Below are 21,168 nucleotides of genomic sequence, written 5' to 3' on the forward strand. Positions count from 1 at the left end.
AATAATATGATATAAATATTTATTGATATTTTTATACTACATTATTTCAAAATTATTATCAAAATAACTGTGAATTCAGGACCCAGTCTTGATGTGATAATTTATCGGGCTGATTTTAAAATTTTGAAAAAATACTAAGGGTAGATAATTAGGTCGAATCAAAAAGGTCATCTTTATGATAAAAGTTAATTCGGAATTATTTTTATTTCTTCGCTGTCCGTAAAACCGACGGGAACCCATTAGAACATTATAAAAGTAACCGACTGTTAAATGTACTCCTCAACTTTGGTCGATTTCCATTTTATACAATGGTATATTTTACAATGTAAGACACGTATTGACGTTTTTTTCATCAGCGCAAAAATTGTGAACGTAAACTGGTCGGTCGCACCGAAAGAGTAGTCAAAAATTGCTTTTACCGCGGTTATATTCCGTCGCTGGAAAAACTGTCGATCGGAAATTGCACGTTTAATACCTTATGATGTGTATGGATTTCTGACGTAGTAACGCCTTTTGCAATGTTCTGTGTATATATATATATATATATATATATATATAACCTTAAGCTACTATCGTTTTTATACGGAAGATGTTAAGAAACACACGCACGTGTAAGATAGTCCCCAGGGGTGATTTTAATTAAAAATAGTCGTCGCTATTGTCGACGGCTATATTGTCTCGAAATGAACACCGACGACGGCGGTAAACAAACGTAGCACACGAAAGCATAGTCGAAGGAGACAATTTCGGGAGCAGCAACACCGCGGTCGCGGTATATAGTGGTACCCCGGGGAAGTTAACCGTTTTAATTGCGCACACTCGCTCAGACTTACCGGCGATAACGTAAGGTACAATGAAAATGAGTTTCCTTTATTTTTCCCCTCTCTTTTGTTTTCGTCGTATCGACCTCTGGCGCAATTCCTTTACAGTTTGAGGTGTGCGCGTATCATGTGGTTATACGTATACACTTATAAATGTTTGTGTGTATGTGTGTGTGTGACAGAGAGATTTCCCTTGGTGGTCAAAACCTTCTAATGCCTTTGGCAATGTCGGATTATTACCAAGTAAGTCCACAAACTGCATCGGTGGCAGTGGTCCCTAGTGTCCGCTTTTCTAATAATGGTCTACTAACATCGCATAAGCTTACTCCCGGCAAGGTGACAGTTAAGGGTCCGCGATATCCGGTCTAGACCTTTGCGGTCACCTGCGACCCTAGTTGGATATTATTTTATTTTGAAAATCGGTGAATAATCCGCTTAAAAAATGCCTTTTATTAAACCGCCAATCCGCCATCGAACCTAATTTTTATAATCAACCTAACCTGCCAATACCGTTTTCCGAAAGTATAATGTTAATTCAATTCACATTTTAGAATCGATACGAATCAACAAAACAGCTTATCGTCCATGACACCTATGGCATTTGTTATTTTCAGAACCATTTACAACACGTGTAGTTTACGTTCGGGCAAACGAATTCGCTGCGTTCTGCACGTGATAACTCAACATTTTTCTGATTTTTTTCACTGCGAATACGTGATTCGTGTTAAAACGCTTAATTTTTTGAATATTTTATATTTCGCGTTCACGTTTAAATAATGATACAGACCATTATTTGAAACCGTGAATAGCGTGACATCATACCCTTCATTCTGCGCCCGAAAGTTTACGTCTAAAACATTGTGCGCCACACGTTTTTCACCTGTACAAATATAATTTTTTTTAACATTTTTAATCAAAACTCCATATTTACGTACAAAATGGGTGTGCCACGGCTTACGCGAGTAGTGTACTCATAACGATTATCCTCCCTCCTACGGAGATTTTCGTTTTTCCGTTCTATCTCGAAATCAGTTGCTGTTTGGCCCCGAGAGAGTAAACAATCACAATTCGTATACACCGAACGCGAACTCGCCGATGCTCACGACAACACAGTAAACTACCTCTCACCCCCTCTGTTGCTGAACGTACACAAACAAATAGGTTAGGCGGGCGCGTATATGTCTTTTTATATAATGCCATTCTGCGATTTAGCTACACTGTTTGTACTCACGCACACGCCCACGAACACTAACCCATACACACTCATCTATATTACACAAAGACTCTGAGATACGTGCACATACACATATAAGCATACAAAAAAACATAAATACACGCACGCACGCACGCACGCACATACACACATATATATGTAACGCACCCTACCCGCGACCCATCGATCTGCTTTTACCGAATAGCGAGCCACATTTACGACACATGTGTACTGTTTTTTGAACGTTCTTGCCCGGTAGACAATTGTGAAAATATTTCGGGTAAGAAGAATCGAAAATATAAAAAAAAAAAACCGACAAAAATATCACCTCGTTTCCATTCGAATCTGAGATACGAGAGCTATAAAACGTGTTCGAAATCGATTAGTATTTCGGATCGATAAACGTTTTTCGAAGATAATATTTTAAAAAGTTCTTATACTAAATAAGAATGTCAGCGTTTTCTTGCGTTGCGCCAATACAGTGAACTGATCTTCCAACATCTTAGATAGAATCAAATCGGTATCAATTTCATTAATTATTTAATTAAGTGCAAAATGACAATACGATATAATCAGGTCGACCAGTATCTTATCGGTTCTTAAACTGTTTCAGGTCACGGGTATCGTTGGGCGAGCCGATGTATTGGCATGTCTGTTTTTCCTACTGTCATTTCTAACGTACCATGAGTAAGTACATTATTTATTTACACTTTATAATATTCTATTCTAATCGATTCGCATCTAATGCATTGCGGTCTTATACGAATAAATCTAATAACGACGAAATATTTTGACCAACACAGGTTTGCTTATTTTATACGACAACGTATTTTGAATACGTTTTATTCTTTCAACTCTTATAATATATTATATGATCTGTCAATGCCATAGGTAAGGGGGTTATGAGGGTTCAAAGTTCTCCCGTTGACCAAATCTAAGTTAGTAAATAAATAGGTTATTTATTTAACGTTATTTATATAACGCCTTTCAATATACCAGCATCCCCACCCATCCAAATAAATAATATTTAACTATGCCTTTTTGATCGATTATTTTACTAGATGCAAAAATAATCGAAAATTAAATTAACCATAACATAATCACAATAAATATAGATAACTATTAATTAATAATATAAAACTTCTAATATTGATCGTAGGTAACAGTAAAAATATTTTTCGACACAATCGATGAAACGTTAACTTTAGACACACCTCAATGCTTTGAATCCAAGTTTTTTCACTCGAATTTTTTTGTAATAGTCATAATAACATCATGTTTATATTATATTCGGTGGAACGTAACGGCCCGTGGTCAATTTAATACCAAAGTGTTTGCATTGGTGTACTTTATTAATACACGTCAACGTTAACAGGTACACATATATACCATAAAGACGGTTTGTTTTCTACGAGCAATATTTCACTTATGCTACAACACTGTATGAACTTACTAACCATACGCGTTCATTGCGGACTTCTTTATGTGTTTATAAACCCATTTTAACCACATAAATACACACACAAATACATTTAGCGTTTTAAAACACTTAAAATTAATAAGAAATACGTGGAATTATTTTTTCTCATCTACTTAATACCTAACCTCTCGCGGTCGATACGTTATGATATTTTACTTATGAATTATGAACGACCACGGTGAAGTTGAAAAGCCAACTGATTTCACAGCACAGTGGTATTGTAAAATTACATATGACTATCGACGAGTTTGATGTTAATGTTACTGGTTCCTAAACTAACACGTATATAATCCACAGTAGAGTCGAAAAAAAAATCATAGAACAATTTGACGGAACACCAATTGTCGTGCAACACAAGCGTACGGTTTGGTAATGTACCACATATCTAAAGGGGAGTTTGTAATTTGCACCAAAATAAATATCTATTTGTTCGATTATCGAATATTCGATATTATAATATTCGACTATTCCTCAATATTCCCGATGTCACGACGTCAATACTAAAGTGAAAATAATATTTTTTTGCCTAAAACAATAAAATTATTACACTGCTATCATAAATTATTGACTATTCTTATACGGTAGCTTTGAGATCAATACTAAAGTACCATTTAGACCTCGGTATAAATAAATTAAATAACCGTTTAGAGTCTAAAATCTAAAATTCTGTGTTATTAACTGTTTATATGTTGTATAGAAACATGTACGTCGGTACTATCAAAATACTATTGAAAAAATAATAGATTTTTAGTTTTGGAGCAAATTATAATTCCTATTTATTACTAAATGAGGTTGGTGCAAATTACACGTGTTGTATATTTTGATGCAAATTGACTACAGCCATCGAAAATATTGTAGATTGGTACAGAAATGTTTGTGTAATGTGTTAATATGTTATATTACTTGAATATCATATACTCGTATAGTAATATAGTTCATCGTTGATTTATAATTTCAATGAAAATCAATCGTTTAATCGTTTGATATTTTGATTTATGCTGCTATCTCCAAAAATATAATTTTTGTATTTTTTATATTAAATACATTTTAGCTAGACCTACATGTGTTTAGAGAAATAGGTGTATGAATAATTGTCTGTTGTTTAACAATAGTTAGCATTCCCAGGCTATACGTATGACAATAATATTATTGAGTGATTTAATTACAATAAGTAAAATAATTAAGTCGTGCTTATTGTTTTAAATTTTTAATGTTAGTGGAAAAAATTTACTGCGTCCTAATTTTCTTCTTTTTTTTCCGTAAAAGGTAAATTGACTATGCATTTTATATAATAACTAAAATAACTATAGTCATGAAATATAAGTACACTTCATGTTGACTCTTTGTTGTAGTATATAAAGTACTGGAAAGCTCAACTTTAGAGATGTTTTTGATTTTACGAGACTCTTGTGATCCAATATGATAATTTGAATAATTGTTTTTTTTTTTTACATTTGAATTTGTTTTTAGAAATATATTACATAATTAGTATAACGAATATGTTTCCGCTAGTCGATACTTCACCGAAACCCTATAAAAACTCTACATAATACTATTATTATGAATCAACTGCTCCCGTTGTTATTGTTGTTCTCACTATCATCGATTAATAAGTTAATCAACTTGGTTGATTCTCTCGAGAATTTCATACATGAGGTTTATTAATATTTAACTCATTCGCCAACCGTAGGTATTATGGAGATGATGCATTTATTTTTTTTTCAACACGTCCTTTTGATCTTTGATTAATATTAGCTCCATTGAGTCAGAAACAAATATCGTTATACTTAATCGATATTATAATTATAATAATTACGGGTGCGCTATTTCCCGTCACCAAAGAATTAGAAATCCATCAATTCGATTCATGTATCGACCATGAATTTTTTTCGTGATTCGGATTATACACACCATGGTAATCTTTTATTCCATCAATTTTTTTTTTTTTTCTATTCCGCATAATTGAAGAGTACGGTTATCCTTTGTGCTCTCCATTGCGCCGTGCCAGCGTTTCCGCGTCCCTTCTTCGCACGCGTCCGTCGCAGTGCCGTATGATTAAGCGCGAATTATAGCCCTGCGGTGGAATTAGCAGCTGCGCCGAGGCAAAGTGCCAGTAGATTGTCGGACATTTATTTTAGCGTTGCGCGCGCGTTCGTTCAAACCGCGTACATGTGTCTGCGCGCACAAAACGAGTATTCGAAACGGGTATGTGTACGCGTGTCTCGTCGCCCGCGTGAGAGGTATACCAGGTGCGGCGGAATTTCGCGGCCCTGCGATCGTTTGTCATCGCGCGCGCCATCCACGGATTAGACGATACGGCATCACGAAGGAGGAAGCGTTTAAACGCACGGGCATGTAATCATTAATGTCCGCGCGCGCACACACACACACACACACACACACACAACCGTTCGTACAAACAAACGCAAACTTAGCCAAAGTCAAGGGGACGACGATCTTGCTACCCACTTTCTACCAGGAAAAAATACGCGTACTCCTTACCAGTGATTATTTTAAAGTTTTTTAGAAGTATGCAACCCCTTCCCTATACTCTCAAAAATATTACTCCCTGCGTATGATTATAAACCCCATTGCAGTCGTGCAATAATATCGTGAAAATAAAATAATAATTATAATAACACAGTCTTAATAAACCTTAACCGATTATTGACGGACCCTGTACCTGCACTCGGCCATGAAGTTGATAACTGCAATTTATTACTGTGAGCAATTTTATTTATAGATAGTATTTACAACTGCGTATTTTTTGGATTAGAGCTACGAATTTTTCATTTAGAGTTACGCAAAATGTGTTTAAATGCACGTTATAATAATTGTTCCTTACGCGTGCACATCCGGTGTTTTATATTTCGCCGTTCCGGTACGTTTCGTTCGCGTACGCGCGATGCGTTTTTGAACACCGCGGCCGACTACGCACCATAATGTGCGACGCAGCATGGGACCTCTTTATGGAGGTATCCGATTGTTCGTCCCCGGTTCTCTGTTCGGCTGATTGGCGGCGTTTGTTGTGGACGACCCTCCCGATTGATATCACTACCAACCGTGACGGACTTCCGGTCGCGACCCGCACCCCGTCACAATCCAAATCGAATTGAACACAGAATCGCGCCACAACATATGCAAGAATATACGTAGGCGGAAGGATGGGATTTTCACGTATTGTAAATTCAAATTCGTCTTCATGCGGGTTATGAAAATCTGCCAATTTCAGTGATCGTGATCGGTTCGTACACCATCGTTAGAGCACATTGTACTATTATAGACGCCCTGTACCGTTACGTATGTATTTTAATATCGCAAACCGCTTGCGGTAAACGAGCAACAAGAAAGCCACGACGATAAATTTCAATGTGGATGCAAACGTTCAAACTTACATTTCAATGATTGTAAACGCTTTAGATTATTCAAATTCTAGTTGAAACGAGAAAATATATACAAAACGATATCCAAACCATGCCACGTGGTGCGTTTAATTACGAGAGCAATGTTCTACGTAAGTTTTCAACTGACGTATTGTGTGTATTTAAATGTGATTGGAATCAAAATATTTTAAGCAAGACAACAATTCATGAAGAAATTTCCAAGAAGTAAATGCGAACGAATACTTCCATTTTGCAACATCTGATTAAGATGTATAGTTTTGCATTTATAAGTTTACATTTTTTACGTTGACAGCTTATAAACAAAATTGATTTATAAAAAATAAGTCGGTAATATCGATGCATTTGCTCCAACGAACAATTTTATTGAGCATAGCTGATTGGTGCCGAAACAAATATTTTACTGCGCCCCACACGACCTTAGGATTACACATCCATCAACTATCGCCTCGGTACCTTGACGCTGTACTCAATTTTATTTTAACTCTTTCAAACGATACTCTGGATACATCTGGTACACTGTCTGCCATTTGTTTTTGTGTTACATATAATTCCGTTTAACGTATCTTTCCATACACTGCAGACACATTACAATCGTAATGCTCACATAATGCTACGTAACAACAACTGATCCAGCCGTAACGCGCGTAACCACGTTCCACAACTATTGAAAAAAAAACCACCTCTTCCGATAAGCCACCATGTACAAGGGATTCAGTTTTAAACTTTTTCGCCCCAGGGTCAAGGAAACGGTCTTCCTATGCGCGTAGAAGCGATCGTTTGTGCAGCGCGAGATTGGAATATCGGTCATTGTTCCCGTACGGACAAACGTAGCCGCTGGGGTAGTGCGCGCTAGCAATGGGACAAACCACGAATTTGAGTATTGTATAATAGTATTGTAATAATACTGCGGACACGTTGCGGCGACGGCAATCCGCGTTCTACGCGATGATTGTACTACCGCAGCGGTGGAACGTAATTATTTAATTTGTCACCAGGAAAACAATGGTTAACGCGAGCGGACACGCGTTCCCATCGAAGTTTAACCCTTGTGATTTATTACGCATTGAAAACCGACGAAAAACAATCGGACCGCGACTCGTCCACCACCACGCGTCCCTTGTTGTGCGTACCGTTGTCGCGTTGTGTGAGCATTTACGCTCGAAGCGATGTTCAACGATGGCCGGACGGCGTGAATGGGAAACGTGAAAAATCTGCCGCGTCATCGGGTCGTCGGTCGTGGTTCCAAAGGGTTATCGTTCCCCCCAACTTTGGGACGCAAACTATTTTCTTGTCCAGGCCTCGATGTTCGATCGCAATACTATTGGCTAGGGTCACACGAACACTGGAAAAACAGACGTAATATGATCTGGTCACACGAACGTCGGACGTGCGTTGAGCATGAATATAAAATTTTATAATTTTCGTACATCGGTTGTTATAATTCGTCATTTCTCATCATATAAGATAGATGATCTAGAAACCACTATTTATTTGTTCACTGCCTTAAATGTATTACGAAAAAAAAAACGTATTATTTGGTATTTAGATAGTTCCAATAACTCGCTCGTAATATATTTTATAAATAATTCAATTGTTTTTTTTAGTAGTATTTCATTATACTTGGGTATTTTTATGTATCCACAGGATAATATTCTTTTACAGATACCTAGGTAGCACAATCTTAAAGATTTACACTACAAATTTAGAATTAGTAGATCAACTTAATGTAACATAATACGGTATAAGACGACGAGAAAACAGCGGTCGTGGGATTGCGTAAACGAAATTTAATAATATACTACGATATCCGATAAGCGCTTCTGACGAAAGTCGTAGCGTATAGTCAGGGTTATAACAATGGGGGGGGGTGAGAGGTGCCAACCCCCCCGGGCGTAATTCTTGAGAGAGCGCAAAAATGAAAATTTTGCATTTAATATCAAAAATTACAACGGTCAATGTAGTATATTTTGTTTACAGTTTAACGTCCTTCATATTCATTAAAGCAATCATTGAAAATAATATCTTATAAGCATAATATTTTTAAATTAAAAATACAATAGGGCGCATTTTGAAACCCGGGCGCAATGTTTGGTTGCTACAGCACTGCCTATAACGGACGTCGCGAGTGTGACCAGTGGTCTTGAAAAATAATATTATACAATTTTAAACGTCCGTTTTTCATACTCTCGTGTAATCCTAACCTATAACCATGCAGACCGTCCGTTGTCAATCGCGTTCGAATTATTCCGATTGATCTGATCCCGATATTGGTTTTCAATTGTATTCGATACTCGACGCGCGACTCGCAACTCGCGAAGATCGGATACGGCCGTCCGTAGACTTTTGCGTTACGTTTACAAACTCTGTTTTCAACTCTCCGCTTCTACTACCGCAGGAAACCATTTCCGTCGAAACGGATTCGATCCGATGACTCGTATTCATACCACGTTATTAACTTTCGTATGGTTTCGTATTTTCGCAGTAATCAGTTCGGGTTAGATGGGTTTCGATTAAAATCAAGCGGAAATGTACAGAGGCTGAATTAGTGATTTAAAATATCATAACTATGTTTTTAACCAAAGTTCGTTACATTTTCATCATTGCGTGAAGTTGAAAAATCATATATTCAGCTTAAAAATTATAAATGTTTACTCGGGAACTTTTAACCACTGTATTGATCAAACAAACATGTCTTGTACGTATTTTTGTATACTAAGTTATTCATCATTTTATACGCAACGGTATAAAATATAAAATCGACCGTGAGAATAATTTGTTACATTTGTAACTATGTAATTATATCACTGTTGGAAGTTAAAAAAGAAAAAGTTTGAAAATACAGTATTAAATAAGCGTTATCCATGAGAAGTGTATTTTAATACGTAACAAGCATATTATGAGTATATAATAAATACCAAAATAAAAAAAATTAATTCCGTAACTTTTTTAAGACTAATTATTATGTAAAAAAAACTTAAGTTATACTATGACTAAGAATAATTAATGTATAAATATAAGAGATATAATTTATTTTAAGAGTGTAATACAATTTGAGTCGAATTAATTATTTATTTTACTTCAACGACCGGACCATCTGCGAGATAAAATTTAACAAGAAATAACTGTGAAAAAAACTTTGTCCATAAATCAAACAGTATATAATGTCAAAATTATCGACCACTGGTCGACCAACCAGCCGTTATAGTTTGACCGTTTCTTATATGGCACGACGAGTTTTCTATTCGAAAATTTCCAAAATTCTATAGTTAAAAACGCGAGATTTAGAAATTTATAGTTTAGGTAATTTTTCATCGTAACGGTAAAAGTGAATTTTTTTTTAAATTTTTATTTTTGTACTATTTTCCGTGATTACGTTAACAATTTTATATCATTGTATTGTATCTTAAATAACTTATGAATTTATCGTTTTGTTTTTTTTATATCCAAACCATTTAGCACTCAGTGGAGACGCAGAGAACGAGTGGTGCTTAGCTGCATATTCGGAGCGTTATCGATGTTGGCCAAAGAAACCGGACTTATGGTCCTTTTAGTGAATTTGGCATATGACGTATACTCTTCGTGGGGCCATATTAAAAAGTGAGTATATTTATATGTTTTGTAAAATAATAGTCACCCATTATTTTCGAAGCCATTTACTACTTATATTTTTTAATTTATATTTATACCCTCGGCAACACGACAACATGGGAAATTGAGCTTACAGGAAGAAAATAAATTAATAGTAAACTAAATATTAGTTACACTATATTTTGTTTTGACGATTGGCGGCTGTGATGATTTGGATGATGTTGGCAATGGGATGAAGGTGATTGCTAGATATTTGAGTAGGTTGTGGTTTGTTTGGGTATTGTGGTTCGACATTCAGTGAAAATGTGGCTGATGGTGATTTAGACACCGCATGATTTGCACATTGGTGGTTCTTCCTTGGCCATTGTGAAACTATGGGAGATTTTCGTGGGTCCAATTCTAAATTTGGTTATTATGACTTCAAATGTTCTATAGATTTCGATAGGAACTGTCCTATTGTTGGTGTTACGTTCTATATGGATCAATTTAATTTAAGATGTCCACTTCTAGTGCCAACTTTGTTGACATTTATTTGTTATAAGCGTTTGTATGTCACTAAAAGAAATAATTTGTGTGGACGATGATAATGGAGAAGTAATTACAGTTTTGGCTGCGAGATCAAAGAGTTCGTTTACTTTTATGTTAGAATGTCAGCGAATCTAGAAGAATTTTATTTTGAAGTTATTATGATATTGTTAAGTGTAGATTTTGTTCTGAATATGTAGGCCAATGCCTGATGGGTTACATGTGTTTTTATATTGTTGATAGCGCTGGAGACTCAGTGAAGATTATAGTGTCATGTAGGTGATGATCGGTTATTATGTCGAACGCTTTTAATGTCGTAAGGTATAGATGGCTGAACATTGGATATGTTGATTTGTTTTGCCGAGTTAACGAGACGACGATAAGTAACTGAGTTTTATTTATAACGATATACGATTGTTTTGAGATAATATGGTCAACATTACTCTTACTGGCTGAATGCTTTAACCTACTCAATTTGTGGGACATCATTTACTATATTGAAGGTAATTGCTTGGTCTATTTTTAGATAAGATGAGTTCACTGTTGTTTCTGCGAATTTTTTGTGTATGTTAGGTTGTGGATAAGGGGGTATGAGTATAACAGGGTCGTCTGATGATGGTGTATTTAAAGGTGCAGGTGGTTGTTGTTCTCTATTCTCTATTCTTTATTGCAGCGTGTTGCGTAATGAAATGTACGTATTACTGCTATCGGAAGATAAGAAATGCGATAAGCGGAGACCGAGAATATGCATATGAATCCGATGGTGGTTACATACATCCTTTACTACTTATATTGAAATTATAATAGCTAGTGATTCCGTACAAAAAAAAAAAAATATTTTATATTTAATATCTTATTTTAAATTAGTTTGGGGTATTTATGTTTTCGAGGTATACTATATAGTTATATTGAATAAGATCCAAAGACCCAGTCAGCAAAATATTGGTCATTATTTTTTTATTTAAAATATAATATACTTCGATTCTAAATGGGTAGAAGATATACAATTATTATTTTTTTAAATTTAATATGCATACGTATTTTTTAATTAAAAATAATCACATATTTAAGCGCATATTTTGATATATTTTCATGCATATGTATGTTCATGTTTTTATGGTTTTATGTGCATTAAGTGCCGATCCCTGTGAATGAGTAAGCATATCTTTCCGGAGGGTTTAAGAGAATACCACGAGATTACACTTGGAATTTGATTACATTTAGTTAAATAACAATGTAATTATATTTCGTTTAGTAATTAAATATTATAATTACCGAGTTACATAAAGTTGAATATTCAAATAAGAAGAATATAATTTTACATGAAAAGCATTGCACTTTAAATTACAATTGCTACCACTACAAATTACCACTGAATAAAAAACTTCAATGATCATTAATTATTAGTTATTAAATTTACATTTTGTAACATAATAAGTTCAAAACAACAAGTTATTAATTAATGGTCTGTTTAAATTTATCTCTATACTGTTCTGTTCTAATTTAATTTTCCAAAAGTGTTGAAACGAAAAAAATGATTATTTTTTTTTTCTTAACTCTCCTGTTTTATATATATATATATCTATAGTGGTATATGTATGAACATTATTTTCTGCTTTGTCTGAGATAATAATTCTTTTTTGAAATGTATATATAATAGTAAAATAGATAGTCATAAAATATTTCGTAATCATTCGGCATTTTTTTCTGTACCCAAGAATTAAAAATATTTAAATTAGTATCCACATTTAGGGATACTTTAATTTATTAAAAACAGTTATTATTCTATCATTTGAATTATACATTTACTAATATTATCGTCAAAGTTCAGAGCTAAAAATAAAATGGGTTCTTTGAATAAAATAAAGAATCACCTTTATTATATTTGATTATCCCATTATTACTGTAGACGAAATCATATAGATAAAAGAAATGTACAGTAAACAAAGTACTAATATATGTTTTCTAAATAAAGTTTTTATAAGGTGTGAAAAATGTAATTTCTTTTTTTAAATAAATTAAAAAGTTATTAAACATGCAATTAAAACGAAGAAATATTTACAGTTTTTAACATTTATAAGTTATATATGTATTATATTAAAAAGTGAATATATATTAGATCCAATTTTTTTTATATTTTTCGAACAAATAAACACATAAATGAAGTCCCAGATCTCTGGTCATTTGTGAATTGTAATATTTTTTATTTAAAATAATTTTGATAAGTATAACACTGTTAACGATACTTAAGAAAAAAATAGTTTAAATAAAAAAAAATAAAATATTTTTCAACAAAAATGTTGTCAATACGAACAATTAATTTTTAATTGTCTAATGAATTATTAAAAAAATATTCAGTACGTAATCAGTACAGAATGAACAAAAAAATATTTTTTTTTTTGAATTCTAAGATAATAGTTTTTACTACTAGCATTTTGTGAAAAAACTTGTGTCTTGAACTATTTAACGATCAAAGCCGAAAAAAAAAAAAAACAAGTAAGGGTAGTGTTATTTTTAGGTTGCTTCTTCTATCATACCCTACATGTAAATATATAAATTATCTTTCAGTTTTATTGTTCTTCAAATCTACAGATTAAATATAGATATCCACAAAAAAATTGAATTAAAAAAAAGCTTCTTGACAGCTCGTTTAAATTTTTATACTATCGAATGTGTTGCTCCCGAGAAAAAAAATTATCCGAACTGATTAGTTTGATCAATCGCTTTTTAACCTTGCAATGGTTCCGTTACCATGAATGAATACTTTTTTATGTTCCTACTTAATTTGTCTAATATTCTTGTAGTAATTATAGTGTTAATATTTTTTTAAAAATTATTCTTATCACTCATTTGAGTGGTATACAGAATATAACTAAATGATTCTAACCGGTTGCGTTTGACTGAATTTTTCGGTTAAACTTCTCATTAACGACAGCATAATGTAAAAAATAAAGAAAAGTAGTGAAAACCAACAAATAACATGTATGCAGCATATTATCGCGATTTAGCGAGAAAAAATTATTAGAACTGTATAATGAACGTAGATAGTTCATACAGATCTTTTGGTTTTGACAGGAAAAATAATGTTTTTCCTGCTTGTTGTTATCGTTTCAAATTGTATTTTATGATATGGCTACATATGTGGTTAGTTGAAATGCACTGCCGCAGAACAGTATAAAAAAATCATATGTGTATGAGTCAAATTCAGAGTAGTTATAACTCAGAAATTCAACTTTATGGTACCGAGTTTAGTACACACAAAAAAATATATCTGATGAAAATGTTTTATAGTTAACTGAAATAGATGTATAAACGTAAATTTTTTTTTTTTTTTTGAGGATCATGATATTGAGCTGACAGCCATAAGGTAAACTATAAAGTCGACGGGCAAAATAAATTATAGTTATTCAATAAAGAAATTTATTAAATAAAAACACATTTCGTATATTAATAAAAAATGTTTAAAAAAATATTTACTACGAAATTAAGAAAAAAAAATTATAATAATATAAAATAACCAAAAATTAACATAAACTATAAATGTAATATGCTAGAAGGTCATCTATTAAAAATTTATCGATCATTATAATTATATAATTATTAAAAAATTATAATTTTGTGTTATTGATGTACGAATTTATCAACCGTCGTGTTATTAACTTAGCAGTGGAATAAAAAAGCACATATATATGAACATGATAAATATTTTTTTAATTTTTTTTTTTATTAAATACACTTTATATACAATCAATTCTAACGATAATAATTAGTAATTTAGATAGTACAATAATATATAATAAAATGTATTAATTAACATGAGGGAGAGAATTCGTTCAATAGTACCATCTATTTAATCTGATGAGTTCATAGTGGGCGAATAATTTTTAATTATTTATTAATATTTTTTTTATTTTTTTTTTTTTTTTAGAAAAAGAGTATCTCTTGGTTATTTATTTTTGATTCTTCTTATTGATTTTTTAGGTAGGGAGATCGAAGATAAATGGGAAATTTTAGTTTAAATAAGGTTAAAAGTGAATTTTTCTGTATTTTCGCGTTTATATTTCGTTTATATTCGATGGAATTCGTAGGTCTTTATGTAGTGTATTACTGGTCATATATCAAGGGACTTCAATTATTTGCTGAAGAAAATAATTATAAAATTTTAATGTTCACCAACTGAATTGTAGCTTCATGAATTGTCTGCCCTATAATTTTCAATCTAACACTAGCCTGTTTACCGTATCCACTAGGGGCCATTTTACTTTTATCTTTTTTAAAATATTAATTAATGTATCCATAAATTTTCTCATTAACTGCCATTGTTACATGTTCCAATTACAAATTGTGTTAAATGCCAATTGGTATTAATTATACATTTCGATATATATTTAACAATTGAACCACCTATTTGAGAAACAACGTTTGTCAATAAAAGTTAATTTAAAAAAAACAATAAAAAACGGTTTTTGCGGTACTGGTAATATTGGTGAATAAATCTGAAATTTCTAATAACAATTATTCGGAAAGATAAATAATTAAGAATAAAAAAATAAAAAATAAAAAAAATTATACTTTTTGTTCAAGAAGTGTACATTTAAAGTTTTTGGAATTACGTTATTTCTGCAATACATGATTATCCACGATTTAAATGTGCGACTAAATAACTATAAGTTTATATTAGATTTACATTTATTTTCTAATGTAACTAGTTAATCCCAATTATACATATAAAATATTATTTTAATTTTTCATTTAAAATAAAACAAAAATTTAGTAGATTACTGCAATAAACGAATTGATTATTAATATTTTGTAAAATTTAATTTTAATTTATTTTACCTGTATAGTAAAAAAAAAAGGTTAACTTGTTTATTATAGAATACTATTATTTAGGTACATTAGATACAATCATACAATTTAGGTAGGTTCATGTAAAATAAAACATTTTTTTTTTTACATTTTTAATATACGATTGTTAATCTTCGAAATTTTACTGTCATCCAGAAGCTTGTCACTCAATACTTCATAAAACGATACTTTTCAGATTGTTATAGGTCTGTAATTTTATTTTTGTTAATCGGTAGACCATCAAAAAGTGCAAAATTTTTCGGGAATAACAATGGCGTAGATTTTTTTCAAAGTTCATATTAAATATTCGAATGTAACCACGAGTAAGAAGTCAATGAAGTTTCAATATTTTATGTTACCGGTTTGTTCCCGGCAGTAATAAAATGTTCTATAAGTTGAAATTTTAAATCTTCATTTGTCGTTTTCAGAAAATTTTTACTCATAGATGATTTTAATAATTTATGATTATAATATGCCAACCATTAAATCTTTAAATCAAAAATATATATGACGTTTTTACTAAACATACCCAAAAACGATTGTTATTTATCCCCAATAAAAATTAAACGCATATACTCTTTGATATAGTAGACCCGATCAAAGCATTTGATTACACATTTGACGGCCGCAAAATCGTGATCACAAGAGAGATAGAATTATGCTTTAGATTACGTAAATAATTATGAACTACGGAGAAACACGTTTCAGAATAAGCACTGAAGAAGATTTTACTACTGTATAGCAACAATTTTAGTTAAATAAGCGTTATTAAGGTAGTTGTCAGTAAACATGTGAAATCACATTCTCAGAAGAATTTTCTAGACCACGCGTAAAATAAATGAGAAAAAACTTAAGTCAATAATTTATATTTTATTCTAATATTTTACAATCTGAAAATGTAAAATTTATTTATTTATTTTTAAATTTCAAAAATGATTTGTCTTTTCTTAGTTAACACATTCTACACATTATATTGATTTGTAATATTTTGTGACAAGTATTCAAACATATTATAGTAATATTTTTATTTTGCAGGTTATTGGTAGAACACAGACAGACTGAAGAATATAATTCGTTCACTAAAAGAGTTGTGAAAACTATGGCTGCCGTACGTACTCGTATTTCATTTTATTTATTCTTTAACATGAATGTAATACTACAATTATTTAATCACGTGTGATACTTATTCACCCGAAATTATTATTTGATTTGGGTTCTATTAGAATAGTTTCATTGATGACAGCAATTATGGCACTGCGATAGTTTTAATTTATCAATATTTCAGTTTGATATTTTATGCATTATACCACTAATTTAAATTAAAAATACATAGTACGTAATATATTTTACGACTCATAATTTCCTAATTCTCATTTCAAATTAATAATATACTTCGGTTATATCCATATTTCTGTTTTTTAACTGTAAAATGCATGTGGTTTTCGAGATGTAATCCCTATTATTTTTATGTATAAATTATACTAAAACATACTCGTTTGCGTTATATCGTTCGAGCAAGATTGTTTCGACTAACGTGTTTCCGAATCACTGCCACGATCTTTAGCGTTCTTTGTTTGTAAAGCGTGAAGAAATCCCCCCCCCCCCCGGCCCGACTTCCATGAGTTGTGCTCTCTGTACACAACAATTCACAACAATTACAAAACCAAAAGTGACTTTTCGTCGCTCACCAGAGATAAAGCTTGTCTAATTGCGTCGAAGAGTGTAATTCCACGTGTGCTTATGTACTGAAAACTTTGCAGACCGTGGCGCTGTTAACGTTCCGGCTGTACATGCTCCAGGGCAGTTTACCGAAATTTACTGAACCAGACAACCCCGCAGCATTCCACGACAGCTCAAGAGTCAGGTAATTATTCACTTTTCTGCAATAACCTTTTGCACGCAACAAATATTTGTATGAGTTGGGCGACGCATGGTTTCGTTCAAACATTGAACGCCAGCGAATAAAACAACAGCGAGACCGAACATCAAAATTGAAATATATAATATAATTTCGGATCTTTTTCCTGAACAGGATCGTATTATTAGGAAACAAATAAATAAATAAATGTTTCAGGAAAAAAATATTCTACGACATGCAATGCGATTGCATATGTGTTTTTGGATTACAGACCTAAATAATTTATATTATTGTAAAATAAATAGTACTTCAGTTCGGTGTTGACATGTAACGTGGTCGCATGTTATGCGATTGTTCGCTTCGTTATCGCGTTATAATTTAATTAATATGTAATCTATTACGGCCTTCTCTCCGTTATTCGAGCTTTCATTATTTTTATGGTTAACACCTCTCTGAAAATGTCCAAACCCAAACAGTCGCTGCCATCATCTCCGAATTCATCAATCCAAACAGAACATAAAAAATCTAGATCATTCGTCTCGTCAAATAAATTCACTGTCTTGGCGAAAGAAGAGAATAACGAAATCAATCTCGACACCTCTTGTGTTAATTCAAGTATAATCAACGATTCTATTACTACTAATATTCCACAGGACAACCCAAGAGATCCGCCAATATATGTTAAAAACATTAACAACTAATTCGCTTTCAAAATTGCGTTAGTAAAAATCACCGGCCCAGACAGGTTTACCTGTAAGTCTACGTCTTCATTTTTAATCATTCGCCCTCATGGTTATCTTATGTTTAATGTAATAGTAAATCATCTAATGGAAACCTATTCTCGTTTGCACGCCTTCATACCCCCATCATATCGATCATATAAGGTCATAATAAGAAATCTGCACCACACAACACTCATCTCGGATAATTCTGACGTACTCTCAGATTTGGGTCACTCCACCAGACGAATCACAAACGTTATTAAAAACGGCAACCCGTGCCCGCTGTTTCTCATGAAACTAAAACCCAACAATAACAACAAAGATATTTTTAATTTTTCCTCAATTTTGCATACCAAAATCAAAATCGAACTACCCTATAGGACCATTAGTAGTCCTCCCCAGTGTATAAAATGTCAGAACTACGGTCACACAGCAAACTATTGCCATCATCTTCCATGCTGCGTCAAGTGTGGGGGCGACCACTCCACAGACTCTTGTACTAAGGACAAAGACAGTTCAGTCAAATGTGCTCTCTGCATGGGTGATCATACCTCCAACTACAGAGGCTGCATATCATTTAAAGCACTTCTCAAACGCAGCAAATCGTTTCATTCAAAACCGCAAAATCCAAATTCTGTACTCTCGTCTCATCAACCTAAAACTCCCCCTCCTCACCTTCCCAAAGTTTCTTTCACCTCCGTTGTCGATTCCAATACTATCCCATTACCTAATAGCCACACTAGCGATATATAGTTGGCTAAATTTATTTCTGTACTTTCCTCATTAATTAATTCTCTAATTACGTTCTTACAAACAAATTCTAATCAAACAACTTATTACATAGTCCATTCTCTATTACCTCATTAACAACATTACAATAATTTTAATTGTTGTATACTCAATCTATAACTGTTTATTCTAATTGTTTTCGATCAATTATATATTATTGTACTATGTTTACCTAAACTATTAATATTGTATATGTTCGGTAATATTTGTTATTTTAATTTTTAATTTGATTGTGTTTATTATAATCTACATTCAATTATCTGTATGAACCATAATGTGTTTATATACGAATATTCTCACTTAAATTATATTTAAATTGTATATTGTAACTATTGAACTGTAATAATTATGTACTGAAAGTTCTAAAAAAAAAAAATAGTACTTATTGTGTATATTAAAAAATCTATTTTGAACGATGGCCAGTATAATATTGTCGTTCTTATAAGACTACATTGAATGGCTTCAAAAAATAAACAAAATAATAAGTTTTAATACTCGAAATAATAATCAATGCTACTGTTATTCAAACATAAATTACAGTTAAAAATAATTTAGCAAACCGAAAAATTTGAATTTTTCTTAACGGATATAATAGCGTAGAGCAAGTCATCAATATAGTTTTTAACCGTAAAATATATCATTATATCAAAATAAATAAAAAACAGTTAAAATTTAATGTTAATATTTTGATGATTTTGTTTTTGTTTTCCCCTATACTAAGGAGAATATCTAAAAATAATCTGTTTGAAGTATGTACCATTTACATCTTATTTATATACTAGAATTGATGTTGTTAAACATACAGGAAAGTATTTATTTTTCAAAAGTTTGACCGTAGAGTTACAAATAAGCTATCAAATGTATTGAAAATATTAACTTATGTGTTTGATTTTCTAATAATAAGGAAGTCTTTTTTTCATAAACAATATACTTCAACGATCGGTATCCATTAAAACACCACTGAACATTTCGTGGTATTGAAGATATTTATTGAATAACCACCGTAATGTTTGCTATAGTGTATAATCAATTCAAATTCACTTCAAAATAATTAACTTAAAATGTAAATACCATTATCTTGAATAGTTAGTAACTAAACGATCATTTGAAATAATATCTGATAATAACTGAAACATATATTAACAAGAATATTTAATTATTGTTTATTTTTCTTATACTGTCTAATAACACTAATCACTGCAAAGCTTAATTAATAATTTGATTGTAGGCTAATTTATTTCCTTGGTTTTCAAAAGCACATCGAAAATATATAATGTTTAAAATGGCCCACGATTTAAAACCAGGTATTCATTTAATATTAGTCTTATGATTATAAATTAATTCTGTACAAAATTGTGTTTAAAAAAAAACAAACATCATCGGTATGTAAACGTAATATAACGGTTATAATTTTTTAGCCACGTAACCAACGTAAATCACGATTTTCATTCGTCGGTTTCACCGTATGAATGGCATGCGCAAAAGTTATGAAAAATAAAAAGATAAAAAATTAGTTTCTAGATAACGGATAGAACAAAAAACTCGTTATAGTAATAAACGAGCGCGTTTAATGTTCGTGATTTATCAATACGCGATATACGTGCGTTTGTAAAATATTTTTTTATTATTTTTTTCTAACGTGAAACACAAACAACACGACGGTATTATAACGTGCCGTGACAACTCTGGTACGGGGGGTTTTAATTAGGACGTTTAACGATCACGGAAAGAGTTGAAAGCAAAAACGACTCCGTAACGAGGACCAACTGGGTGTGTGCAGTGCGGGTTCGTAACTATAACTTTGTAACGAACGTGTGCATGGTTAGAAGGTGAATAACGGATTCTCAAAAGGTCAAATGGACGCCGTCAAAATTTCTGAGACGCGTTTCCGTTGTCTTCCGGACCGGACAAAGTCTCATA

At 32.1% G+C, this 21,168-nt stretch overlaps 1 protein-coding gene across 1 annotated transcript in view; it reads left to right on the forward strand.

Moving 5' to 3' along the window:
* Positions 1-21,168, forward strand: part of LOC112693131 (transmembrane and TPR repeat-containing protein 1-like) — a 168,302-nt gene that overhangs the window by 35,879 nt on the left and 111,255 nt on the right. Inside the window, exons 3-6 of the mRNA XM_025568057.1 lie at positions 2,648-2,721; positions 10,375-10,515; positions 16,915-16,987; positions 17,640-17,743. Of these exons, the coding sequence (XP_025423842.1) occupies positions 2,648-2,721; positions 10,375-10,515; positions 16,915-16,987; positions 17,640-17,743 (392 nt within the window). The remainder of the gene's footprint in view (positions 1-2,647; positions 2,722-10,374; positions 10,516-16,914; positions 16,988-17,639; positions 17,744-21,168) is intronic.

The sequence above is a fragment of the Sipha flava genome, unplaced genomic scaffold (assembly GCF_003268045.1).
Source record: "Sipha flava isolate LNK unplaced genomic scaffold, YSA_version1 117_pilon_pilon, whole genome shotgun sequence".
Classification (NCBI taxonomy): domain Eukaryota; kingdom Metazoa; phylum Arthropoda; class Insecta; order Hemiptera; family Aphididae; genus Sipha; species Sipha flava.